Source organism: Rosa rugosa, chromosome 4 (genome assembly GCF_958449725.1).
Source record: "Rosa rugosa chromosome 4, drRosRugo1.1, whole genome shotgun sequence".
Taxonomy (NCBI): domain Eukaryota; kingdom Viridiplantae; phylum Streptophyta; class Magnoliopsida; order Rosales; family Rosaceae; genus Rosa; species Rosa rugosa.
Genome location: NC_084823.1, coordinates 9,464,601 through 9,492,389, shown reverse-complemented (window position 1 = coordinate 9,492,389; position 27,789 = coordinate 9,464,601). Strand labels below are relative to the sequence as shown.

General features: G+C 39.2%; 3 protein-coding genes and 1 long non-coding RNA gene across 4 annotated transcripts; 3 read left to right on the top strand and 1 right to left on the bottom strand.

Annotated features, from left to right (window-relative positions):
* Positions 1-1,883: 1,883 nt before the first annotated feature.
* On the top strand, positions 1,884-4,033 carry LOC133746117 (pentatricopeptide repeat-containing protein At5g61990, mitochondrial-like). Its single transcript, XM_062174278.1, has 2 exons — positions 1,884-2,007; positions 2,522-4,033. The coding sequence occupies exon 2, from the start codon at positions 2,537-2,539 to the stop codon at positions 3,770-3,772; it is 1,236 nt and encodes a 411-aa protein (XP_062030262.1). The 5' UTR covers positions 1,884-2,007; positions 2,522-2,536; the 3' UTR covers positions 3,773-4,033.
* A 2,194-nt stretch (positions 4,034-6,227) lies between these two features.
* LOC133706853 (putative pentatricopeptide repeat-containing protein At1g12700, mitochondrial) lies at positions 6,228-18,255 on the top strand. The gene is made up of 2 exons (XM_062132406.1): positions 6,228-6,320; positions 16,686-18,255. Exon 2 carries the CDS (start codon positions 16,743-16,745, stop codon positions 17,862-17,864), a length of 1,122 nt encoding a protein of 373 aa, XP_061988390.1. The 5' UTR covers positions 6,228-6,320; positions 16,686-16,742; the 3' UTR covers positions 17,865-18,255.
* Positions 6,506-16,426, bottom strand: LOC133707200 (uncharacterized). Its single transcript, XR_009844988.1, has 5 exons — positions 15,144-16,426; positions 14,516-14,590; positions 8,239-13,585; positions 7,611-7,685; positions 6,506-6,680 (listed from the first exon to the last, which is right to left on the bottom strand). It is a non-coding gene; the product is annotated as an uncharacterized LOC133707200 (long non-coding RNA).
* Positions 18,256-23,087: 4,832 nt separating the features above from the next.
* On the top strand, positions 23,088-25,785 carry LOC133746084 (pentatricopeptide repeat-containing protein At5g65560-like). The gene is made up of 2 exons (XM_062174250.1): positions 23,088-23,208; positions 23,548-25,785. Exon 2 carries the CDS (start codon positions 23,561-23,563, stop codon positions 24,800-24,802), a length of 1,242 nt encoding a protein of 413 aa, XP_062030234.1. The 5' UTR covers positions 23,088-23,208; positions 23,548-23,560; the 3' UTR covers positions 24,803-25,785.
* The last annotated feature ends 2,004 nt before the right edge of the window (positions 25,786-27,789 follow it).

Below are 27,789 nucleotides of genomic sequence, written 5' to 3'. Positions count from 1 at the left end.
GGCATATGCATGCTTGGGTTAAAGTCCCTAAAACCAACCATATTAGCACAAACAATCTAGACCCCATTTGATTTGTGGGATGCAAGTGTATCCAATTGACATGGTTATCCTGAAGAGAATGTCATTAAACAATATCACAGCTCTTAATATGGCTACACATACAGAGGGTGTAGGTACGCCATTAGGAAATGGCGTCTTAGTGATACAATAATAAATCAATATGGTTGATGCTAATGAACAAAACATTTTTGACCTAAAATTAAACTTGGTTTGGGTTCGCCACAAGCCAATGAACATCTTCACTCCAAAGAAAGTGATAGATTTTTGAACGCATCTTTTGAGCATGGTCAAAATAAGACAGTCTTCCCGCCATTAGGGGGATAAAAGACTACTGTCATTTGAATAACGGCGTGAATCACCAGGTCTAAAGTTTTAAGCTCCCAAAACAGGGAAGATTATACAAGCCCTATAAATGCTCATACACGAGATTATAAGTAAAAAGATCCACATTCGCTACATGACTCATCTATGAGAGATGATTGTCCTAGAAGCGATAATGTATGCCCCAGAAGTGGCATGGGTACCCAATATCAATAAGCTTATTATAGCTAATGCATGCATATAAGAATGTGTGGGATCTATGATTGTTGATCATCGATGATAATTTACATTTGGTAGCTACCAAAAATCTTTAAGGGCTGTATGGATGCTATACCACGTTTCATTATGAATGTCGACAAAGTATATTACTGGCCAAATTGGAAAGAGGCAATTCCAATGAAATTGAATATTTGAAACGTGATGAAATACTTGGACCCTACAAGTTACAAAAGGGTATTTATCAAAAGTGAAGATAAATCACTATGACACAATGTCTATTTATAGAGACATGAGATTGTGAACATCTTCCCTTATACGAATGAAAATTTTCTATAAATACAATGTTACATATAGCTGTTATATTGACGAGAGATTTATGGCACGTTGTCATCGTATATTATGAAGATCTTAAAGACACATTGCTAAAAGCAAAATCTCAAAAGTAAAGTGTCATTATAAGCGTATTGCTTATCAATCCTCAAGGGATTCAAATACATGAATGATTCAAATGCAAGTTCATGAAAGGTTGAAAGAGCCTGCAGCTCACTCATGGAATCAAAGCGTCTACAACTAGCTCATATGTACTCATTTCGTTCTAGTCAACGAGATCTAAATTGCCTTAATGAGTACTATGACGAGAATACTATCGAATTCGAATTATGGTTATTTTTGTCCCACTGGGTTTTTGTTACCTGACAAGGTTTTTAACGAGTCAACAATAAGCGCGTCCAATATCATCATTCATTGGTGGACATTCAAGGGGGAGTGTTGTAAATATTATTATCTATATGGCTGTCCACGTAAATACTCATTAGTTGTGTACTTTGATGTAAACCCTACATCTATATAAAGGAGGCTAATGAGACTGAATGAGATATACTTCTACTTCCTCCCAACTATTTTCTCTTCATCTTCTTCCTACTTTATAACAACAACCATTATTTTAATTTTAAAAATATTTGTTATTATAAACGGATCGAATAGGAAAACTGGATCGGGTATCTGTTAATCCGCTGAGTACGGATTTGGATTGAGTTATCAACGATCTGTCAGGTTATCGGATCGGATTGGGTTGACAATTTTTTTCTATTAAATAGATTCAAATTTAGGTCGATCCGCTCCAAATCCGGTCTATTTACAGGTCTAATTGGGGTAAACAAATATATTTGATTTTGTCATCGTCAGTAATTTGGTAAAAGAAAGTTAAAAAAAAAAAAAAAAAAAAGAGGAAGAAGAAGTGGGTGTTGCCATGAACCAAAAAATAAAAGAAGGGTTTAGCGGATACAAACAATAAGGCGCGGGTAAAGACCACTAAACACCGTCTAATATTTTTGAACTCTCATTTTCCTTTCTTGGCTGTTGGCAGTTGGCAGAGCTCCCTTCCTCGCAATTCATCAGAGAAAAAAGGTGAGTCAACTTCTCTTCTTCTTTCTTTTGGAAACCCTAGCTCAGCTTATTCATCTATGTTAATTTCTCAGACAGTATCTACTAGCTATGTTAATTTCCTTTTCTGCACTTAAATTTTAGTAAAGTTCTGATCTTTACACTCCGGCAGTGGTAAATTTAAGTTCCTTTCTGAAAGCTCTTGAGTTTTCAGTTCAAATTTAATTTTTGATGCAGTTCATGGATACATCTTTGTCTTTTCTACACTTAATTTTGGTAAAGTTTTGATTTTTATACTCCTGGTGATAAACTTCACTGATATGGGTCTCTTATCTGAGCTCTGGTTCTGTTGTTTCCCTTGCATTTGATTTTAATTTCTGCTACAGCTAACAATCAGATCAATGGCGGACTCTAGCTAGTTCCCCCAATTCTTTGTTTTCTTCAAATACAAAACCCTAACTTTACTGATTAAGGTCCTGATTTAAGCTTTTTTTTTTGTTGTTTCAAAGTTAAATTCTTGTTTAAATAAAAATTACAGGGAACAGTCAAATCAATGGCGGATACTAGTTCCCCCAATTCTGCTGCCGATGATGACCTAAAGAAACATGCAATGAGGGTTTTCAAGGAAGCGACCAAAGACTGTGCTGACATTGTCTTTGAAATAAAATTTGACATGATTCGGGACTACGAATCCCTTCATCAATGTGCGGTTGGTTTGTTCAAATCTATAGCAAATACCGGCCTGGTTGACTTCCCCGAAGAGCTTAAGGCTCTCTCTGAGGCGGCCATACTGTCCGATGTGGCTGTACACACCATTGTCATTGGGGAATACTTCACTGCACGAAAGACCAAGGCTGCTCTCAAGGCCTTTCAGCACATGATAGCCACTGGTGTCGCCCCCAAATCCTGCAGTTACAGCTTGCTCATCACGGCCCTTGCATTAGACTTTTCTGATCCCAATTTTCTTGTGAATGCCAAGAAGTACTTTATGGAAATGTTGGTTAAGGGATTCAAGCCCAATTCTGGGTCCTACATGTTAGTGTTGGATGCCATTTCCTGCCGGGAGTCGGAGGGGAAGGCCAGGGAGTTCCTTGACCAGATCAAAGCCAAGGGGTTTGTCCCTGCACGTAATCTTTATCAATTTGAAGTAGGCCACGCCATAGAAGCGATGAGTGCAATGAAGATGTATGATGATCTGGAGGACAGCATAACTGATGAGGACATGCAAAAGGTCTTCTCAGAGTGGCGCACCAACCACGATCTCCTCACCAAAGAGTCGATGAAGATGTACACGGCTTTGATAGAGGATGACAATGTAGAGCAGGTAATGGAGATCTTTAGGGTCAATGCTGAGAGGGGCATACTTCCCATTGTTGTAGTCCACACCTGTGTTATTGAAGCCTACTTCAGTTTTGGCAAGACCAAGGCTGCTCTGGAGGCATATCAGGGGATGTTAGCTGCTGGGGTTGCCCCAAATTGCTACACTTACACTGTTTTAATCAAGGGACTCACTGCTGACCCCAACTTCATTGGAGATGCCAAGAAGTGCTTGCTTGATATGATGGACAGGGGGATGAGGCCCAATGCTGCTACCTACACTGCAGTGTTAGAGGGTTTTGCAAGGAAGGAGGACAAGGCAGCTGAGGAGGAGGGAAAAGAGCTGGTGAAGGTGATGATTCGTAAGGGGCATGGGCCAAAGGCAAAGGCTATGATGGAGGTTTTGAAAGGCAGCCCAACACCTTTAATAAGAAGGGTCCTGGACATCACCTTTTCCAAGTTGAAGGCCTGATGCTTTTATTCATTGATGTTATGCCAGCAGCTTTAGGATTGAATGGTTTCATATATGGGGTAGGAGTAAGAGTAGGAAAACACCTCTAGGATTGAGTTTCAATAGGGGATTTGGTGCTGTTCTGTATCCTTGTGAATGTTGACATTGGAGTAGAAAAATCATGTAGGATTGAGTTTCACTGTGGTATTTGGTGATGTTCTCTATGATTATGACTATTGTCATCCAAGTATTTTGTGGTACTAATTCCGTTAATTTCGGTTTGTTTTGTCCAGGTGTTCTATTTTCATTTTTCTTTTTGTTTTTCTGTTTAACTTGATAGCCTCATGAAATTATCTGCTGTTGACTGGTTGGGGATGAGAAATGCTTCTCTGGTATATCCAAAAGGACAAAACAATCTGAAATTACAGAATGTGACTAAGAATCCTCTGCAGCTTTTGTGTATGTTTAATTCTTGGTGCATTCTTATCTTCCCACAAAACTTCATCTTCATCATTTGCTCATTTACTTTTACGGTTACATGAAGTCATATATGGTTGTTGTCATATCCATTTGAGTAGAAAGGAATAGCAATCCCTGTGGTGAAGTAAAGACGCTTATTTAAGTACGATAAGTTTCAAGTGTATTGTTCTTCTAATTGTAATTTTGCTTTACTTTGCAATCAGAAAGAAATTTCCTATGCTTGAGCTTCCTTCTGTATCTAGCTATATAAGGTAATATTCAGTCATTTTCTCTCTTATTTGACTGTTTGAACAAATGTATATTTTGCAGATTTCAATTTAATGACATAATCTAATATTGTTAGATTATGTGAATAATATAAGCTTAATACTATTAGGTTATGAGTCAGATTAGACCACAGCAGCCCGATAAATTTTTTCCTTCATCTATAATGGTTTTGAATTTAGCATTACTTACCTGGAGATTACCAGTGCTTGAGCTTATACATAAATTCTAGTTTGGAAATCACTAGGGAGTTCCTAGGATTTGAAGTCTCTACGGAATTGGAAAACGCTATAAAGCAAAGTGTATCTCTAGTAACTTGTGGCTATCTGGTTGAAATTCAAAGTTCCCAATTTTTTTTTTTTGGTTAATTGTGTTAGTGTTCAGTATCTTGCAAGAAGATTTGTGTTTCCGAGGTGATTCAGTTTGATGCTATGTTTTCTGTATGTCTGTGCGGTATACATGTAGCTGTTCAAACAACTTATTCTGCTGAATAACGGCTATTTTCAGGAAAAATCCTGCTGCGTGAGCACAAGATCCAGCATTAAGGAAATCAAGGATAGTGCATAACATCTTGCAGGAGGTGTGTGTGTGTGTGTGGAGGGAAGAAGCAAGATGCAAGATTCTGCAGGATGGACAAGATGATAATTGTAGTCAACCTTCTTGTAGAAACAATGGCTGTTACGTGTAGGACATAATCTAAAACTGGCATTAATTTACAAGTTTAGGGTATCACTTTTCTCTAGTCATCGTCATTGTTCTGGTGTGGAAATCAATAGTAGATTGTAGCCTATGAGATATATGATTGTACACGTCATATGCACCAATATTGTGCTTTTTCTAGTTAGGCCACTATGAATGATAATTGCGTATAGATGACAAATGTGTAATTCAGCTTACTTTATTAGATATTTTCTGCAGCAGTCTTCTGTTAGAAGCTACTGCCGAAAACATGGTATTCATATACCTCTAGTGGTAATTCAGCTGAGAAGTTTCTGATTTCTTGTCAGGACATTCTAGTAGTGGTATTCATATACCTCTTGCACAATGTTATTTGAAGGATAGGGGAATCACAGACAGCTCATTTTCTCATAGCTTATTTGCCAAGGGCAAGATGCAAAAAGGCCCATGTTGTGATCGACCATGTTAATTCTACATGAAAATATACGTCGAATATTCGAAGGAAAACTTCTTAAATCTTGTCCATTTTGTCAGAAATTGACCAATTTTGTTTTTTTGCACTAAAGGTATTAAAAAAAAATTAGAAAGAAATGTAAAAATGTTATAGTGGAATCACCTGGTGTGATAAAGTTAGTCGAGCAGCCTATGTCTAATGTTCGAGTCCCAACTCCTACCATCAATTTGTGGCCGATAGGTTTTGAGGGGCATTTGAGTTTGTGCATTTGCGTTGAGGTATTAGTCTGGCTTTGTTGAGATACAGTCGTGGACCTTGATCCAAATGCTAACCGGATGAGTGTGTTACTAACTCGCTAATATAAGTACATAACTGAGGTGGAATTTTTTTTATTTTTTTATTTTATAAATTTTTTAAAGAAAACCCATGACCTTTATAATATTGAAATTACAACTTACCAACAGATCATAACTCACCGATATGTAAACTCACTCCTGATAATAAAAAAATAAATAAAAAAATAAATAAAAGTGATAGTGGGATAAGATAAAGTGTGAGCGGGTATACAATACGGTGCGAGTCTTCTATTTTGTAATTTGAACTCCCATTCTCTCCTCTCCTCTCCCCTCCTCTCCTCCTCAAAAGTTTCCGGCAGAGCCGCAGAGCAATCGTCGCAAATCATCACTGAAAAAGGTGAGTCAGCTTCTTTCCTTATCTTCATCGTCTTCGTTTTGCGAAACCAAGCCCTGCTTATTGATCTAATGTCACGCCCCGAATTTTGAATAATAAATTCAAATCCGAAACATGAATAAACAATTAATACAAATAACGTTCTGAATTTTTTTTTTTTTCTCAGAAACAAACACACCACTCGCCACTCAACACAAAACTCGAAAAACCTCGAGTTAATTATTACAATTCACTCTTACAAAGTAAAATCGTAAAGCTCTAAATGAGCATAACAAACCTCACAATATAATGTTGTAATTCACATAACACTACTCTAAGCAGCCCGATCACCGTCCTGGTTCTCCTGACCTGTAGGATTACCCGCTACACAATTTGAATAGTGTACCGGGAGTTGCAACAACACAAAACCCGGTAAGCTTTTTACAGCCAGTATGAGTAAACAAGAAAGAACTGTTGATTTTAAATTACAATTCTTATAACTCAACAACACAACCAACAATCTCAACATCCACGACGCAAACGTCAACCAATTCAATATCACCACTTTGGTCCTATCACACAACACTATCACCACTTTGATCCCATCCCATAACACGTTAGAGCTCTAACTGCCTCGTTACCTCTGACACCTTGGCCTAGGGTCAAGCAACGGCAAAAATACTTCGGTTAACACTATAACCGTCGCGCTTTGGACATCCCCGTCCTCAGCACCATATACTTCGGTTAATAATAAACCGTCGCGCTTTGGACATCCCCGTCCTCAGCACACAACTTCGGTTAATAATAAACCGTCGCACCTTGGACATCCCCGTCCTCAGTACACAAACACTCCGGTTATCCTTAACCGTCGAACTTCGGACACCTCATCCTCAGAACCCTACATTCTCTAACTCTATACATCCTCCAATGTAAATCATGAATATTAACAAGAACTCATCAATCATGTTCATCACATATAAATATGGTAAGTCACATGTCAATTCATAATAATTTAATCTTCCCAATTCCACACTCTTCAATGTCACACCATTCACATATAATCACGTAAATATATATATACGTAATTATCCGCTCAGGGATAATCACTAATACCAACTATAGTTCACATGCAATAAAACCGAGAAATTCATTTGTATAGTAAAAATCATTTTACTTACCCATGGACCGTAGTTGATCAAGTCCATATGATTTTAAAACAAATATTTATTTCATCAATATTTTCACGCAATTACGACAAAATAAGGTAATTAAATTTATTCGGTTCGTAATATGAACCACGTGAGGTTTACTCACCTCTAATCCCGCTGCGTCTTCTTAACAGCTCAAAATACGATTCACAATCGTCCGCCAACTCAAACCGTCAATCACCTAATCAAACATGACCTTAACTTAGCCAATAACTCAAAAACATAATCAAACGACAATCCAACGGTCGGATTGAAATTAAATGATGATCCAACGGTCGGATCCTCACGGATCGCCTTCCTAATCACTGTTTTGCATTTATACGAAGATCCAACGGTCGGATCTTCGCCCATGACCACACAAAGCCACTGGGACAGTCATAAGATCATCATATCAAAACTACAAGTCCATCTGACGGTCCTAACTTCACAGATCACAAATCTAACGATCGAAATCGATCTAAACTTAAAAATTCATAACTTAATCATACGATATCCAAAAATTGCGTATAATATATCGAAATGATCGTATTGAAATATAAAATCTGAAAATGTACAGAAACCATATTTTTGATCCCCGGAGGTGGCCGGAAAGGGCCGCCGGAGTTAGTGGCAGAGCCGCCGCCGACCACCACCAATGGTGTCGGGGCCGGGCTGCTCTTCTTCCTCTCATCATGCTTAACAACTTTCATAACTAGCACGAAGTCTGAAAATGACCGGAAGGGGTCGAAAATTACCTTGAACAGTATGAAGGTGGCCGGAATTTTTCCAGAAACCGGCGAGAAACTGCAGAAAACGGCGAGCTCCAATTCGACGTAAAAACGTCAATTTAAGGCTTCGATTCCTTCTGAAGAGTTGTTAAGAAACTCAAGAAGAACTCACTGGTTCAAGAATCACAGAAAAATATGGTCTGTAGCTCGAGATATACCGATCGAAAGCTTCGGTGGTCGGAAAAATTCCAGAATTTTGCAGAATCCGGCAAGGCTCGATTTCGACGTCAAAGATTCAATTTCAGGCCTCGATGCCTTCTAGAGAGTTGTTAACAACATCAAGGGGAACCTACTGGAAAAAGAATCAATCAAAACGATGCACTACAGCTCGCGATATCTTGATCGAAAGTCTTCGTGGTCGGAAATTTTCCAGAATCCGGCGAGCTTGAATTCCGACGTAAAAACTTCAACCTCAGGCCTCGATCCCTTCTTGAGAGTTGTTAATAATCTCAAGGTGAACTCACCAGGCCAAGAATCACAAGAAAAGGTGGTCTATAACTCGAGAAAATCAGATTCGAAGGTGGTTTTCGAATTAAAGCCGGCCGAGCTCCGACGAACGTGAATCCGGTCACTCCAGGTGCGATCCTTCTAGGATGATGATCAGCATGTTGAGGTGAGTTCAGGGAGCTAAGGATCGTGAGTTTTGGTGGCCGGAATTAGGAGAAAACCGGCGTTGACTGTTTTTGGCTCAAACCTTGCAGCTCCGGTTTGCCGGATTTGAGGCCGTTCCGGGGAAAGTGGTCACGTCCAGTAGCTAGACGACGTCGAGGCGAAGCCGTGGACACCTCGAGAGCGGCTTGAGGTGGCCGGACGGTGGCGCTGCTGGCAGAGGAAGAACGCCCAGAAAGAAGAGAAAAAGGTCGGGGGAGAGGAGAGAGAAGAGAGAAAACCGGGGGAGAAAATAGAAAGAATAGGAAATTTTGGGATTTAAGAAAAATTCCAGAAATTCTCCATATTTATAGAAAAAAAATCCCGATTTTCAAATATTCATAACTTATTCATACAAACTCCGAATATTGCGTTCAACATACGCACGAGATCGTATCGACGAGCTCTACAACTTTCATGAAGAAAGTTTTCCCAAATTCTGTACGTATAAGAAGTCACTTTTTAAGACCCCCTAAATAACGTTCGTTTTCGAAATAAAATCGTTCGAACTAATTCCACAACTCCTTCAAGCTTCGTATTCGTGCCCACGCCTACGAAATCATTTCCAAAATGACATCGGACGTTAATTTGAATTTTTCGGGTATTACAATCTACCCTCCTTAAAGAAATTTCGTCCCGAAATTTAAGCGCAAGTCAATTCCTCTCGATTAAGGTTGACCTAACCATAGAATCTCCATCTTTTCCAAATCTGTAGTAATCTACAGAGCCTCAGCTCTTTGTATAAAAATACATTCCTATGGCCACTAAATCCTTTCATCACAAACGTAAACTCACACAACAACTGCTCAACAACACTCCACATCACATACACAAAATCGTCACATGGATCATCTCATAGATCCTCACATAGATCAACACTTTGTACTGGCATACAAGCACAGTAAACACTCCCACAAAGTGTTTCGCTACTCAATTAGCATCACGGTAAGTCTCTATAGTAAAACTCAAGCATGCACCATTCTACACAACAATAGAGATGCATCACTCAAAACAATTCGTCCCCAAAAGCATGCCAATAAAATATGTTACCCAGTGATGATGACTTGGGCTTGCTCAATCCTTGGGCTAAGCATTAGGGCTGGCCAATTGGGCCGAAGAAACCGAACCATCCACATTTCGAACCGGCCCGAACCAATTTGGGTTTAACATTTGGGCCTACCATTCGGGCCGAACAATTGGGCTTAACATTTGGGCTTACCAATCGGGCCGAACAATTGGGCTTACTATTTGGGCTTACTATTTGGGCCTACCAACTTCCAGCTCGGCTACGGTATGAAATTGTACATACCGTATATAAGTATGTATACCGTACAGACCGTATATACGTATGCATACCGTACAGACCGTATATACGTATGTATGCCGTACATACCGTATATACGTCCGTATATCAAGCATATACGAGATCCAAAAATATTTGTAAGAGGTAAGGTTCGAACTCCCGACCTCGAACACGAAGGTTTTGCTCCCAACCACTGAAGCAAGAGCTGCCTTCATTAATATATGCTCACGTGTTATATTTATTATGTCATAAGCGACATAAATAAAATAACGGGAGAGGCAAGGTTCGAACCTCTGACCTCTTGTACAAGAGCTTTGCTCTTCAACCACTAGAGCACCAGCTGCACTCGTTATTCTCCATGCAACTCCTTTTATTTATTCTATCATAAGCGATAGAATAAAAACAAACTGTCGGTACATTCCACGTGCCACGACACGTCGCTTTCGTGATTTACGGAAAGCAGATCCCTTTCGGCGAAAGCTGTCTGCCACAGCGTCTCGAGATTCGCTCGGTCCCCCTACACGCTCTCCACGCGCCCACAACTTTTCCGTGTTTTTGGGCGACTTTAATCCAACGCGTAGTTTGAATCTCTGAGATCGTCCATCCAACGGTGGAGATCTGCTCACCTTGTTCTATAAATAGGTGCATTCGGGGAATGAGACTATTCACACCAAAGAAAAGAAAATTTCCCCAGAGTTTTAGCCATCCTCTCTCAATTCTCTTCTTCCATCCGATAACTCAAATCTCTTCTTCCATTCTCACATTTTCTCAACCCTATCTTGTGCTCTATATAAACCTCCTTTTATCTCCTCCAGATTTTACTCGGTTTTGTCTAAGCGTGCAGTTTCAAATTCCTTCTCCTTCATCATGGTTCGAACCAAGATTACCGCTCGCATGAGCGTCAATCAACGCTGTGTTCTCTCTTTAGAAGAAGAGGGTCGTCAAGCGGCCGCTTGCGCTGGCCTCACTCGTCCTGGAGACCATCGTCCTATACGTGAGCGTAGCCGCAGTCCCCCTCCTCTGCCTCGTCGTTCTCCCAGACTATATCCCAGCGAGTCCTCTTCCTCCCTAGCTGCTCGTGCTCCTCGGCCTGTGGCCACCCTGGAAAGCTTGTCAGACTCAATTGATGCACTGCGTTCCTCCCTCCGTGATGGTATTATGGTGACGGATTGGCGAGTCACATGTATGATCGATTACATCACTGACATGAACCTCTCTTTGATCCGTTGCCACACCGCAATGAACAAGCTTGCTCAGGAGGTCAATAACATGCAGTGTCATCCTCCTGGGTTTCCTTGCAAGGAAGTTGTTGCGTCACTCCACAAGGACCCTCCTCCTGCGGCTGAAACCAGCAAAAGGGCTGCCACTCGTCCGCGCACCGCTCCTCATGTTCCTTGGGAAGATCTTGACTCAACCAGTAGTGACTCGCAGGACAGTGAAGAGGTCGATGATCAAGTCACCAAACTCAGGGAGGAGATTGCTGAGCTTTCCCAATCAAAGGGGAAGAAGTAAAAACAATTCATCTTTTAGTTATTGTATTTCTTTTTCTGCATTTTAACTTTCGTTGTACAATAACTTTATTTTGCTTTTGACTTGTAATAAGACTGAATGTATGTGGTAGTCTTTTCTTTAAAAACAACCAACAACGCCACCAAGAATCGAACCTTGGTCACCCATTGCTCTTTAAAAATTAGCCAGCTCTGCTGCACTCGTACTTCTAGTAATTCCTTGAAGTTTTCTAGATTAGTCTCCAACCTTACGTAAGACATATCTTGATTCACCAATCAATACTGGTAAAGCACCTAATATCTCACCCTAACTATACCCCCGTTCAAAATCCTATTCTCACAACATCTGTTCCAATGCATTGATAATACAACACTAGCACCCCTAGGGTTGCAAAACAACATTATCACCTCAGCTCATATGTCGACACAATGTCTCTTCACAATCAACCCTATCACAAGGTCGTATAAATTTTTCCATATGTCAAACCATACACAAAATCTATCATAGAGATATATCCCCAATAATCACTCTCAAAACGCAACTGTAAATCAAGTCACACAAAGGTCTAGCTAAAATCAAGGAATAATAAAGCTAAACACTTCCCAAGCTTTGCATACAACTTTTCTTTTCTTAGAATCTCCAGCACACACCATAGATGCTATTGCTACAGGTACCATACTTTTCCTCACATCGATAATAAACTCTACTACCCTCCTTATAGGTAACCTAAGTATCTCCCAAATTACATCACTACACTCAAAAATCAATATAGTCTTGAGAATTCTACCCCATAATCTCTCACACTCCTATCATCTTGAGTTAGTGAGATCAATTCTCATTCCAACTGCTCATATATTCTCAATTTATACTAATAACTCAATCTCACACAAGATTAGTATAGTTACCTCAAAGCCACTTTAAACACATCACCCATGCCAATTACCAAAACCCCACTAAGACATCTCGTTACAAAACAAGATATCTATTATTTGACATGTACATCTCATCCAAAAACATATGTACGTCCAACTTAAGAAGGCAAACTTTCTATCCATTAATACTCGTATCCACACTAGGTACGTGCATAGGTCCACACCATGCCTTCAACCAAACACTTCAACAATCAAAAGAACCTCATTTCCATAAAACAATTCTCACTGACTCAACAGAGTTAAATCCGAAGGTTTCCATTCCTTAAAGATTATAACTCGCGGCAACTGAACTCATTCTAATACGAACTTCCAAAACAACTTTAAGGTTCAATGTACTACCCCTTTCGAATATCCATCACCTAAGAAGTATAGTATGCTTGGCTAATACACGTATAGCACTTAAAACATGGCATGAGTCAAATACAAGTCCATATTAGCCAAGTCAATACTACAGGGAAGGTATTCACGTTCCTAAAACGACCTAGCGGCCTAAACAACTCCCAACACTCACGCATACCCAATGACTTAGCCAATACCGAAGAGCACACGATGGGGATCCGCTGCAGACGGGCCATCACTCGGAAAGTATTGACACATCACCAAATATGCACCTTACGCTCTGATACCAAACTGTCACGCCCCGAATTTTGAATAATAAATTCAAATCCGAAACATGAATAAACAATTAATACAAATAACGTTCTGAATTTTTTTTTTTTTCTCAGAAACAAACACACCACTCGCCACTCAACACAAAACTCGAAAAACCTCGAGTTAATTATTACAATTCACTCTTACAAAGTAAAATCGTAAAGCTCTAAATGAGCATAACAAACCTCACAATATAATGTTGTAATTCACATAACACTACTCTAAGCAGCCCGATCACCGTCCTGGTTCTCCTGACCTGTAGGATTACCCGCTACACAATTTGAATAGTGTACCGGGAGTTGCAACAACACAAAACCCGGTAAGCTTTTTACAGCCAGTATGAGTAAACAAGAAAGAACTGTTGATTTTAAATTACAATTCTTATAACTCAACAACACAACCAACAATCTCAACATCCACGACGCAAACGTCAACCAATTCAATATCACCACTTTGGTCCTATCACACAACACTATCACCACTTTGATCCCATCCCATAACACGTTAGAGCTCTAACTGCCTCGTTACCTCTGACACCTTGGCCTAGGGTCAAGCAACGGCAAAAATACTTCGGTTAACACTATAACCGTCGCGCTTTGGACATCCCCGTCCTCAGCACCATATACTTCGGTTAATAATAAACCGTCGCGCTTTGGACATCCCCGTCCTCAGCACACAACTTCGGTTAATAATAAACCGTCGCACCTTGGACATCCCCGTCCTCAGTACACAAACACTCCGGTTATCCTTAACCGTCGAACTTCGGACACCTCATCCTCAGAACCCTACATTCTCTAACTCTATACATCCTCCAATGTAAATCATGAATATTAACAAGAACTCATCAATCATGTTCATCACATATAAATATGGTAAGTCACATGTCAATTCATAATAATTTAATCTTCCCAATTCCACACTCTTCAATGTCACACCATTCACATATAATCACGTAAATATATATATACGTAATTATCCGCTCAGGGATAATCACTAATACCAACTATAGTTCACATGCAATAAAACCGAGAAATTCATTTGTATAGTAAAAATCATTTTACTTACCCATGGACCGTAGTTGATCAAGTCCATATGATTTTAAAACAAATATTTATTTCATCAATATTTTCACGCAATTACGACAAAATAAGGTAATTAAATTTATTCGGTTCGTAATATGAACCACGTGAGGTTTACTCACCTCTAATCCCGCTGCGTCTTCTTAACAGCTCAAAATACGATTCACAATCGTCCGCCAACTCAAACCGTCAATCACCTAATCAAACATGACCTTAACTTAGCCAATAACTCAAAAACATAATCAAACGACAATCCAACGGTCGGATTGAAATTAAATGATGATCCAACGGTCGGATCCTCACGGATCGCCTTCCTAATCACTGTTTTGCATTTATACGAAGATCCAACGGTCGGATCTTCGCCCATGACCACACAAAGCCACTGGGACAGTCATAAGATCATCATATCAAAACTACAAGTCCATCTGACGGTCCTAACTTCACAGATCACAAATCTAACGATCGAAATCGATCTAAACTTAAAAATTCATAACTTAATCATACGATATCCAAAAATTGCGTATAATATATCGAAATGATCGTATTGAAATATAAAATCTGAAAATGTACAGAAACCATATTTTTGATCCCCGGAGGTGGCCGGAAAGGGCCGCCGGAGTTAGTGGCAGAGCCGCCGCCGACCACCACCAATGGTGTCGGGGCCGGGCTGCTCTTCTTCCTCTCATCATGCTTAACAACTTTCATAACTAGCACGAAGTCTGAAAATGACCGGAAGGGGTCGAAAATTACCTTGAACAGTATGAAGGTGGCCGGAATTTTTCCAGAAACCGGCGAGAAACTGCAGAAAACGGCGAGCTCCAATTCGACGTAAAAACGTCAATTTAAGGCTTCGATTCCTTCTGAAGAGTTGTTAAGAAACTCAAGAAGAACTCACTGGTTCAAGAATCACAGAAAAATATGGTCTGTAGCTCGAGATATACCGATCGAAAGCTTCGGTGGTCGGAAAAATTCCAGAATTTTGCAGAATCCGGCAAGGCTCGATTTCGACGTCAAAGATTCAATTTCAGGCCTCGATGCCTTCTAGAGAGTTGTTAACAACATCAAGGGGAACCTACTGGAAAAAGAATCAATCAAAACGATGCACTACAGCTCGCGATATCTTGATCGAAAGTCTTCGTGGTCGGAAATTTTCCAGAATCCGGCGAGCTTGAATTCCGACGTAAAAACTTCAACCTCAGGCCTCGATCCCTTCTTGAGAGTTGTTAATAATCTCAAGGTGAACTCACCAGGCCAAGAATCACAAGAAAAGGTGGTCTATAACTCGAGAAAATCAGATTCGAAGGTGGTTTTCGAATTAAAGCCGGCCGAGCTCCGACGAACGTGAATCCGGTCACTCCAGGTGCGATCCTTCTAGGATGATGATCAGCATGTTGAGGTGAGTTCAGGGAGCTAAGGATCGTGAGTTTTGGTGGCCGGAATTAGGAGAAAACCGGCGTTGACTGTTTTTGGCTCAAACCTTGCAGCTCCGGTTTGCCGGATTTGAGGCCGTTCCGGGGAAAGTGGTCACGTCCAGTAGCTAGACGACGTCGAGGCGAAGCCGTGGACACCTCGAGAGCGGCTTGAGGTGGCCGGACGGTGGCGCTGCTGGCAGAGGAAGAACGCCCAGAAAGAAGAGAAAAAGGTCGGGGGAGAGGAGAGAGAAGAGAGAAAACCGGGGGAGAAAATAGAAAGAATAGGAAATTTTGGGATTTAAGAAAAATTCCAGAAATTCTCCATATTTATAGAAAAAAAATCCCGATTTTCAAATATTCATAACTTATTCATACAAACTCCGAATATTGCGTTCAACATACGCACGAGATCGTATCGACGAGCTCTACAACTTTCATGAAGAAAGTTTTCCCAAATTCTGTACGTATAAGAAGTCACTTTTTAAGACCCCCTAAATAACGTTCGTTTTCGAAATAAAATCGTTCGAACTAATTCCACAACTCCTTCAAGCTTCGTATTCGTGCCCACGCCTACGAAATCATTTCCAAAATGACATCGGACGTTAATTTGAATTTTTCGGGTATTACATCTAAATCTCACACCGTAGCTAACTAGTTAACTTAAATTCGTTTCAAACTGAAAACCTAACTCCATTTCACTGATATCAATCAAGTTTGATATTTTTGGATTCTATGGTGGTGTACTGTTTGTTCTTAAGTAGAAACCCTAACTTCACTTCACTTATTAGGATCTCTTAGCATCAAGTTGTGGTTTTTGTGGTGTCAAATTTAAGCTCTGCTAAAATCAATGGCTGATGATCTCAAGAGACATGTAATGAAGGTTTTCGAGGATGCGACCAAAGACTGTGTGGATAGAGAAGTGAAAGAACTATTCGGCATGATTCGGGACTACGATTCCCTCAATCGAAATGCGATTATCATGTTCAATTCCATGGCAAATCACGGCATGGTTCACGAAGCCAGAGAGCTCTTTAAGCCTGTCACTGAGCCGGCCACACTGCCGGAAGTGGCCGTATTCACATTCGTGATTTTGGTGTACGCCCATGCTGGCAAGACCAAGGCTGCTCTCAAGGTCTACCACCACATGTTATCCACTGGTGTCACTCCCACCGCCTACACTTACACTGTACTCATCACCGCATTTGGAAGAGACTCTTCGGGTTTCAATTTTGTTGGATATGCTAAGAAATTCTTTTTGGAAATGTTGGATAAGGGGATGAAACCCCTTTCTGCAACCTACATGATTGTGTTGGACCTCGTTGCCTACAGAGAACCGGTGGACAAGGCCAAGGAGTTCCTTGAGCAGATAGAAGCTAAGGGTTGGTTAAGCCCCGGCTCCAATGCTTATCAATTCAAAGAAGGTCACCTCACAGACGCAATGCAGGTAATCAAGATGTATTCTGATCTTGTCAACAACATCGTGGATGAGGATGTGCAAACATTCTTCCGCAAGTTGCGCACCTGCCCAGGTGGTGTCAACAAACGGTCGAGGAAGATGCAGAAGGCTTTGAAAGAGGATGGAAATGTAGACGAGAGCATAGAGATTTTTAGCACCATTCTTCAGACGGGCATGGAGCCCATGGTCCTACTCCACACCTCCGTTATTGAAGCCTACTTAAAGTTTGGCAAGACCAAGGGTGCCCTGGAGGCGTACTGGGGCATGTTCGCTGCTGGGGTGGCCCCCAACTCCTACACTTACACTGTTTTAATCAAGGGACTTACTTCTGACCCCAACTTTTTTGGAGATGCCAAGAAGTGCTTGCTAGAGATGATGGACAAGGGAAAGCGGCCCAATGATGCTACCTACACTGCAGTGATAGAGGGCTTTGCAAAGCAGGGGGGCAAGGCAGCTGAGGAGGAGGGAAAAGAGTTTGTGGCGGTATTGAGGGATAAGGGGTTCGTGCCTAATGCAAAGGCAATGAGGGATGTTTTAAAGGGCAGACCAACACCTGTTATCAGAAGAGTCATGAGTATTGTCCTTTCCACATTGAAGCAGTGATATTCTGCTTCATAGATGTTACACCAGCAGCTTTACGATTAGGAGGTTTCAGATATGGGGAAACTCATGTGTGATTGGGTTTCAATATTGGTGGATTTGGTACTGTTTTCTATGATATTGAAATAGCTGTAGTTTCTGTTTTTTTCTTTCCGGTGTTCTGCACTCGAATTCTTTTCTTAGCCACATGAAATTATCTGCTTTTGACAGGTTGGGCATGAAGAACTGCTTCTACTTAGGTTGATACAAAAAGAAAATAAAAAAGAAGTTGCTTCTACTTTGGTATATCCAATAGGATATATAACTTGACTCTTTTTTATTTTTTTTGGGGGCAAATAATTTGACATGTAGTTATGCTAGACTCATAGTTCAGAGATTAAAAAATTTGAAACTTCGAATTCACTACATTAGCTCCTGTGGTTTTGAATTCCTTGCAGTTTGTATTTTTACTTCTCACTGCATTATTGTCTTCACTTGAAACTCAACGACCTTACCTCCTAATTTGTGCAATTATTTTAAGGGTTACATTAGTTCATTTAATCGTTGGTATCTCCTTTTGAGTAGATAGGAATAGCAATCCTAGTGCTTGAAGTAAAGATGTTTAATTCATTCTAATAATGGGTTTGTTGACAACCATTTCTGAACTGTTCTACTAATCATGTTCTTACTTCCCTTCCAAATCAGAAAGAAATGTGCGCTAGTGCTCAAATTATATGAGGTAACATTCCTTCATTTTCTTTTGCTCTTATTGGACTGTTACAGAATTTAGGTAAGTTTTGCACATTTCGGTTTGTTGAACTAATAATCTAGTATTATTAGATTATCGATTAATAATAAATGCAGCTTCTTAATAGTTTTAAGTTTCTTCTATCAAATTAGACTTCAGGCAGATAAAAGTTTCCTTCATCCATTATGGTTTGGAATTTAACATAAGTTTCCTGGAGATTTACCTCTGCTCTCAAATGCTCACTATAGGGATTGTAGTTTAGACGCACAAGGTAGTTTCTAGGATTTTGATGCCTAACAGTATTGAAACAGCTAATAAACCAAAGTTTGTCAACAGTAACCTCTGACTTTCTAGTTGAATTTGAAGTATGAATCTTGCAAGAAGATTTGTGTTTTTGATGTAATCCATTTTGATACTAGTTTCTTTAGCTGTGCGGCAGACATGTAGCTGATTCATAGCACACTTGTTATTAATTTAATATTTCTTACAGTTTATGATTGTGACAAAGGACAACAGTTGTTTTTCATTTCTTTAATATGGCATTCATCATGAATGGGCAAGGTACATATAGCAGTGTTTTGAGAAGTTAAAACTGCGAGTATTCTTGCACTCGAGCTTTTTGACAATGTTCTACCAAATGTGTGAGGTTTATGGTATGATAAGCTAGGTTCATGTCCTAAGGACAAAAGCAAGTCTTCTATGTGGAAAGTCTCTTACATTGGTATTTGGTATGGTTTAGGTCTTTAGGAGAGTTGTGAGTTGAATGCAACCCAACGAGTTAGTACATTCTCTTTTGGTGCAGGAGCAAACTATCAGGAGCAAGCAGCTTTTACAATGAAAAATGGAAAAATGAGGAATTCAGTACTAGAACTGTAGTTTCAAATGGCTCGAAAAGCAAGTTTTGTAAAAGATTCGAGTAGCCTTCCTTTATTTCTCAAAGTTATGGTTGATACATGTTTGGAAGAATGGTAGATATATGGTCAGAGGCATTGGATAGACTTGATTAAGATGAGGATAGATACTTATAATGTGCTTGAAATAAGTTATGATGGATTCAGGGATAAAGAGAAGAGTGACCAGAAAGAACATTGGATGCAGAGAAGAAGATTGCATGTTTCTTCAGAGGCTTGTGAACCTGCCTTATAAAGAAATGCACTTGAAAGTTGATCCTTCTCAAATATGTGCAGCCCATTATTGTTTAAGATTTGAAACGCGAACTTTCTAGATGTGCACTTTGAATTATCCTTAAAAACTAACGGGTTTTGGAATGCCGTGAATGCCTTCTAGAATCCCTGCAATATTGTTTTCAACCAGATCAAGGGTGCCACATTTAATTACTCTGGATGAAAGTGTGAGGTTATATTAATTTACTTGCACTGGTATATTTTCCTTGCATTGGATTTGTCCCAAGTGGTTAAACAGTTGGTCTTGGCCTCAAAATGTTGGTAACTCTCATTCCTCAAACTTAGAAACCAGGCTCACTCAAAAATTGAAGGTAGATATCCTTTCCACCAATCTATTGTGTGGCCTTACCTTCTTGTTGGCTTTGTGAAACTGAATGTGGATGGCAGTAGTAGTAGTCTCTGCCCTGGGATGTCTGGTATTGGTCTAATTAGCACTTGGGGGATGTAATCAGGTCTTCTATCATTACTTGTCAGGTTTTGGGGATTGGCTTTGGGATTTGTTCCATGACCTCAGACTTACCTCTGATCTTGGTCATAGAGCTGTGCTGGTGGAACCTGACTTGAGTTCCATTGTTTCTGTTGTTCCAACTAACTAGGAAAAGGTGCATCTTCTCTATAGCCTGGTGCAAAGAGTTGTCGGGAAGGAATTGAACTAGTGTCCTGCCCCATACATAGGCAGAAAATCTGTGTTGCTGACTCTCCTGCATTTCATTTTATAAGAGCCTTTTGGGAACCACTGCTGCTCTGCACCAGTAAGAAAAAAAGTGTTTCATTTTTAAAGTTAGGTATAAGCACTGTAACATTGGCATACCTGATCTAGCACAGTTGTGGCTATACTAAGGCTTCCAGCATACATTAGACATTTTAAAGTGAATCCTTTGTAGGAGTAGACCTGAGCTGCTATCCATCTTTGAAGTTCAAAAGATATTTTGACAGGATTACATGTTCATTTCAGAAGCTAAGAGCATGTGGCTAATGGCATAATATCAATGCATTCAAATTTTTCCCTCCCTCATGGGCTCTGAGGATGGCACAAGTTAATAGCTGATGCAGCATCTTGATGAGGAAATCGTTAAGCTTTTCTCATATTGCTGGTTGAGATTTCTCTTAAATCAGTAGGTAAGGATGGTGGCAGACTGGCAGTAAATGTGGATTGTTTTGTTCCTAAAAAAGCTGCAGCTCCTCTTACTAGAGGTTGTATAAACGGTCATTTCCTTTTCAGCTAGATTTTTACCCCTATGAATTGCTCACATCAATAATAACACCACGTTGTAGTTCAACTGAGATTTTTTTGGTGTATACTTACCTTCGTTATCTTATCATCTGTGGTTTTCTCACCAAAATATTTCTGAATTTTTTTTGGTGTTTATTGCAGCTCTATTGCTTTACCGCACCTGGGGTTTTCTCTATAGGCCATGCATTTAATTGGAAGCAAACTTTGCATTCAATGTATAAAAGATAATCTTGTAACTTCCAGGATGTTATATGAATCTGCCTTGAGACCTTACAACCAAGATTGGAGCTTATGGCCACATTACTCTGTCATATGAATCTGCACTGGGTAAGCTGTCTTCTGGATTTGTTACACGCCTCTAGTATCTAGAAAGCTACAGATTTCATTTTGACAAACAGAATTGTTTTCTTTTCAACTTTTAATTCTCTGGTAATTGAACAATTGATTTAGACACGAGTGTTTTATTCTTATTTTATATTTTTGGTCTGTGATTGAGACTTGAGTGGTGGACACTTGTGCTACTTTCTAAATGACTATTTATATTTTTTTCACATGTTTTTATTTGTTATGTCCTCTGTTCAATACCACCATCAGTTTTTTGCTGCCTTAATAACAAGACTTGGTGCTCATGGGAACAACAGAAATAGCTTCTGCTACTGAAATCCAGATTTGTCATAGTTTGATGTAAAGTAGTATTCAATTTTGACTTCATTTTTAAGATCATATCCAAAGTTGAATAGAAAACATATAACCAAAGAAGTTAGGTTATTTTTTATTTCTTTCCTTGAACTTCTTGGTGCAGGAAGAATATGGACAGTTGGTTTAAATATTTTGGCCTCTCCCTATAACACTCATACACAGGGTCGTGATTGCATAAATGATACTCTGATAAATTAAGAAGTTTAGCATATTGTAGTTTGGCATCCCAAAATCGAGTTGTTTCGTCTCTGTATACAATTATGATATTCCCCTCCAGTCTTCTAAGCCGAATCCCTGTCTAATGGAGTCTTTCTTGTTGATGAGGAAACCACCACCACCTCCATCATTTGCTTAATTGCATAGCAGGAATACCTAATTAATTCCTCCCATTTCCAATTCTCTCAATCAGTAGCATTAATCTATATCTTGCTCTTGTTCTGTAATTAATAATCTTGGCTCCAGCTCAACTAGCAGCAGATCGTTTTGTACATGCTTAGTCTGGAAATAGCTAGAGAACACCTTAGAGAACTAGATTTGTTGATTTGGATCTTTAACTAAATGTATCGTTTGATTGCTCTTGTTTTGTTCTGTTTTATTTCGTCTTTATCTTGCTAGAAGTGTTCTGGAACTAGGCCTGTTAGACAATATTTCCTTCTCAGTCTATTGTATAGGTATGTCGAATCGAATCATAAACTAAATGCATGGATTGCTCGCTACAACATCCATGTGTTATGGCATCAGTCTATGAAGGCTAAGGCTGTATCCTTTCATAACGGACTATCTGTATTGTTTCTTTTACAGGCCTGTTTGATAAGCTAATTGCCTTGTTTCTTCTGCAAGCCGACCTCAAATGAGCCATAAAAACGAGACGGAGTCTGCTGTTGAATCAATAGATAAGTTCTTAGCAAACATATTCGATCAAGTCTCCCTTAAACATGTTGTATGTGAAGCAAAATTTATAGCTCTTGCAAATCTGAGGCATTTTTTAAGGGAAGACGACAAGTAATATATTAAATAAAATAGAGAAATACAATGCGTTGATATTAAAATACATCAAAATTAAATAAAGTAAAGAACATAACAAGATATATAAATTAAAAGGAAACAAAAACCGGACAATATACCAAAAGACATTGAACAATGGATTGTGAAGATCATTTAAACAGTATTTTACTCTAGTTATTTAATCTCAAAAAAATTGAAAATGACCAAAATCATTAACATTGGAAAAAGTTCACTAATTTGGGTCACCTTTTTTAACCCTAACATAGGTTATCGTCATAGTTTTAGGCCCACCTTTTTTTTAGTCATTTGTAATTTTGTTATTTCTAAACGGAAACGAGGGCTAACTTGAACAAAATAAAAAGACCAAAAAAAAATAATTGCAAATAACAAAAACAAGAGGGGGCCTAAAAGAAATGGAAACTATAAAATAGAAACCATTTCTCTTCGTTGGTACTGTTCTCTGCAGCAGAGCTACCGCCGGAGATTCATCGGAGGAAGGTGAGTGCTCTTCTCTTCTTCTTCTTCATCTTCAGTTATCGTCATTGTCTCCTTTTGAAACCCTAACACAGGTTATCGATCTGAATTCTCACAGTAGCTACTGCTTAATTTAATTTGTTTCTGCTTGAAAACCTAGCTAGCTTAGTTTCACTGAATTTTTCGTTTCTTTACACACTAGGTCATAATTCAACTTGGAAATTTCTACATTTTGGTGGTATTAAACTGTTTGTTTTCAAGTAGAAAACCCTAACTTCGCTTCACGTACTTATTTGGATCCTCAGTCAAGTTCTGATTTCTGTGGTTTGAAACTTTGATTTCTGCTGTAACTAAACTACTTAGAACAATCGGATCAATGGCGGAAACTAGTTCCCCCAATTCGTCTGCTGATGACCTCAAGAACCATGTAATGAAGATTTTCGAGGATGCAGCCAAAGACTGTGAGGACGAGTACTCGAAAAGAGAATTTGGCACCATTGGGAGGAGCTACGATTCCCTTAACGATTTTTCGATTAAGTTGTTCAATACTATGGCAGATACCGGCATCATTGACAGAGCTAGAGAGATGTTTAAGCCTGTCTCTGACCTGGGCATTCTTTCTCCAGTGGCTATCTTCACCATTGTGATTATGACCTACGCCGGTAATCGCAAGGCCAAGAGTGCTCTCAAGGTCGACCAACACATGATAGCCACTGGTGTCAACCCCGCCTGCTACACTTACGTTCAACTCATCTGTGTACTTGCAACAGACTTTTCCAATGTAAAGTTCCTTAGGTATGCCAAGAAGTATTTTCTTGAAATGTTGGATAAGGGGATGAAGCCCAATCCTACACCCTTCTGGAACATTATGGAGGCCATTGCCTACCGAGAGCCAGTGGAGAAGGCCAAGGAGTTCCTTGAGCAGGTAAAAGCCAAGGGGTTCATGCCTCCCGACAGTGGTTTTCACTACAAAGAAGCCTACCTCGCCAAAGGAATGCAAACACTGAACATGTATGCTAATCTTGTCCACAATGACACCATTGACAAGGATGTTAGAAATTACTTCTATATGTTGCGCACCTTTGTTGGCCATGCCGAAAAACTGCTGAACAAGATGTACAATGCTTTGGTAGAGGATGGAAATGTAGACGAGGCCACAGAGTTCTTTAACGAAGTTGAGGAGACGGGTATAGAGCCCATGGTTGTAATCCACACCGCTGTTATTGAAGCCTACCTCTCGTTTGGCAAGACCAAGGGTGCTCTGGAGGCATACCTGGCCATGTTAGCTGCTGGGGTTGCCCCCAACTCCTACACTTACACCGTTTTAATCAAGGGACTAAGTGTTGACCCCAACTTCTTTGGAGATGCCAAGAAGTATTTGCTTGAGATGATGGACAAGGGGAAGCGGCCCAATGCTGCTACCTTCACTGCGGTGATAGAGGGCTTTGCAAAGCAGGGGGACAAGGCAGCTGAGGAGGAGGGAAAAGAGTTTGTGCAGGTAATGCTGGATAAGGGGTTTGTGCCTAATGCGAAGGCAATGATGGAGGTTTTAAAGGGTAGACCAACAATGGTAATTAGAAGTGCCATGAGTATTGTCCTTTCCACCTTGAAGCAGTGATGCTTTGGTTCATGGATGTTATACCAGCAAGCTTTAGGATTAGGGGGCTTCATATATGGAGGAGCTAGTTAGAGTAGAAAACTGGATTTCAGTATAAATTTTGTGCTGTCCTCTATTGTTGTGAATGTTGACATTCAAGTATTCTGGTGCTAATATGAATTTAATGCTACACTTTTAACTGTGCGGTAGCCGTTGTTGATTCACAGCACACTTGCTATTAATTTTAATGTTTCTTATTCATTAATTTTTTGTCTTTTACAACAGTTGTTTTTCATTCCTATAATTTGTCATGCATTTAGATAGTGGATTGAGAAATCAGGACAAATGAAGTTGAAACTGGTAGTATTCTTGCGCTTGGGAAGTTTTGACAAAATTGCATTTTGATAGTTAGTGTGCCAGAGATGTTATCGGCACATGGCACATCTCAATAGCACAGAATCACTATATATGGACTGAAGCATTGGCACACCTAACGTAGTTATGCCGAATCCCTATCTATTGGAGTCTTTCTTGTTGATGACGAAATCACCACCACCTCCATCATTTTGCTCAATTGCATAGCAGGAACACCTTAATTCTTCCCATTTTCAATTCTCTCAATCAGTAGCATTACTCTATATCTTGCTCTTGTTTTGTAATCTTGGCTCCAGCGTCCTAGCAGCAGTTTTGTACATGCTTAGTCTGGAAATAGCTAGAGAATACCTCCAAGAACTAGATTAGTCATTAGTTGAATTGGATCTTTAACTAAATGTATTGCTTGATTGCTGCAACATCCATGTTCTATACTTGTTCTGTTATATTTTGTCTCTATCTTGCTTGAAGTATTCTGGAACTAGGTCTGTAACCTGTCTTAGTCTATTGTGTAGGTATGTCGAATCGAATCATCAACTAAATGCATTGATTGCTTGCTGCAACATCCATGTGTTATGGCATCAATCTATGAAGGCTAAGGCTGTATCCCTTCATAACTGACTATCTGTATTGTTTCTTTTACAGGCCTGTTTGATGAGCTAATTGCCTTGTTTCTTCTGAAGCCGAGCTCGAATAAGCTATTAAAATGAGAGGCACACAGGCTGTATCAAGCCAACTTACAGGCTTATAGATGTCTGATAATTGTATCATACCAAAGGAGCCCTGCCGTGACACACCATATGGCTATTGTATGATATCTAAACATTTCAAAGTTTCCCTCATGTACTCGGAGGACAACTACGAGTAGCTGATGCAGCATCTTGTTGAGGACAACGTTAAAATTCTCTCATGTTGCTGGTTCTCAATTCTTTGTACATCAAAACCTTTTTTCTTTTTTAACAAGCTGTTTTGAGATCTTTCTTGAATCAACAGGCAAGTTATTAGCAAACAAATTCAATCGAGTCTCCCTCAAACATGTATGAAGCGAAATTCACAGCTCTTGCAATCGACTCTAGCTACAATTCTACATTATCAGACTAGGCTCTCTACCAAAGTTGATTTACTTGGCTTTGGTCGTAAAATGAGCTTCTCCCTTAGTCCTTTTAGCTACTTGAGTAGTTGTTAGTTCAGTGTTTTATTTTTATAAAAAAAGACAATTGTGTTCGTTTGCAACTTTGCATTATTTTGATTCATTGATTTGAGACAATTTTAGTCCTTACGTACCGTAGATTTTGAATTTTTATACCTTTTGAGGTGAAAAAAAAATTAACTTGTTTCTCACATTGTCGTTAGATTATTTTCATTTTTTTTTTATCAAATAAACAACTAATCTATTGTGAGTTGAATTGACAACCTCCCACTTAACAACTAGTCTATTGTGAGTTGAACTGACAACCGCCCACCTATAAAAGAAAGACTTATGTCACTAGACTAAATGGTACTGTGCAGATTATTTTTATTTTCAAAGTCGATTAAATGGTTTTTTTTAAATCTGAAACCATAAGTGGACATACAAGACGGACATCCAAAACATTCCATAAATGGAGCACTCCTTATTTTTACCTAGCACACCAATCTGCTTCTACTAGTTCGACTAGTCAAGGAGAACCAACCTCCTAACAATACATTGACTGTGTCATACGGACTGATACCTAATGACGCTCTTGCCAAACCGTCCGCAACTTGATTGCCTCTTTTCCTGACATGCTTCCATGAGACCATCTCAAAACCTTGAAGATTGGTTAGATGTTGAAGTAAAAACACATTACAAATTGACCGTTTAGATAAGTAAAATCTTATTTGAGAATGACCAAAACTACGAACATTAAAAAAATGAGGGCTAAAATTGCAAAATTGAGAAGGGAAACACTAGGCAACTTGAACAAAATAGAAAGGCCCAAAATTGCAAAAGAGTGGTTTTAGTTGGACCTCCAAATTTGTTATTTAGACCTCTCATACTTAGTACACCTCTAATTTACTATTCTAAGAAAAGCTAAGTAGTCCTCCTTATTTTTACCAAAACGCCCTTGAACGTAAGATACAACAATCTGTTACTCTATATTTTTATCTCTATCTTCAACCACAAGAAGAAGAATGAATCAAAATCACATAATATTGCTCTCTTATGAGTATGTCTCTCCTCCACTAAAATTAATCAAAGGGTTGGTTCTCGATCTTGATATGTTATTGGAATCATTTTGAATTTGCTAAAAGAAAGATTTCAAGGGTTTTGCGTTGGAAGATTGAGTAATAATTATATCATAATACTCAATTAATTTAGTTTAAGAAAATTTCAAATCAGATTATTTTGAATTTACTTTTGTATTAAATGATGGGTCATATATAGAAATTATTATTTTTACTTAATTGTTTTAGGTAAATTATAAAACTATATAGACAATATAAGGAAATTTGGGAATTTTTTTTTAATTGAATGTTATATTTAGTTGGAGGAGGTAAGAAGAGTATTTATTTATTCTTTTTCTTCAATTTTCTCTCTTTATCCTTATTTGTCTTTTTATATAATCTGGACAAAGTCTATTAATAATTGAAAAAAGTTGGAGGTCTAAATATCA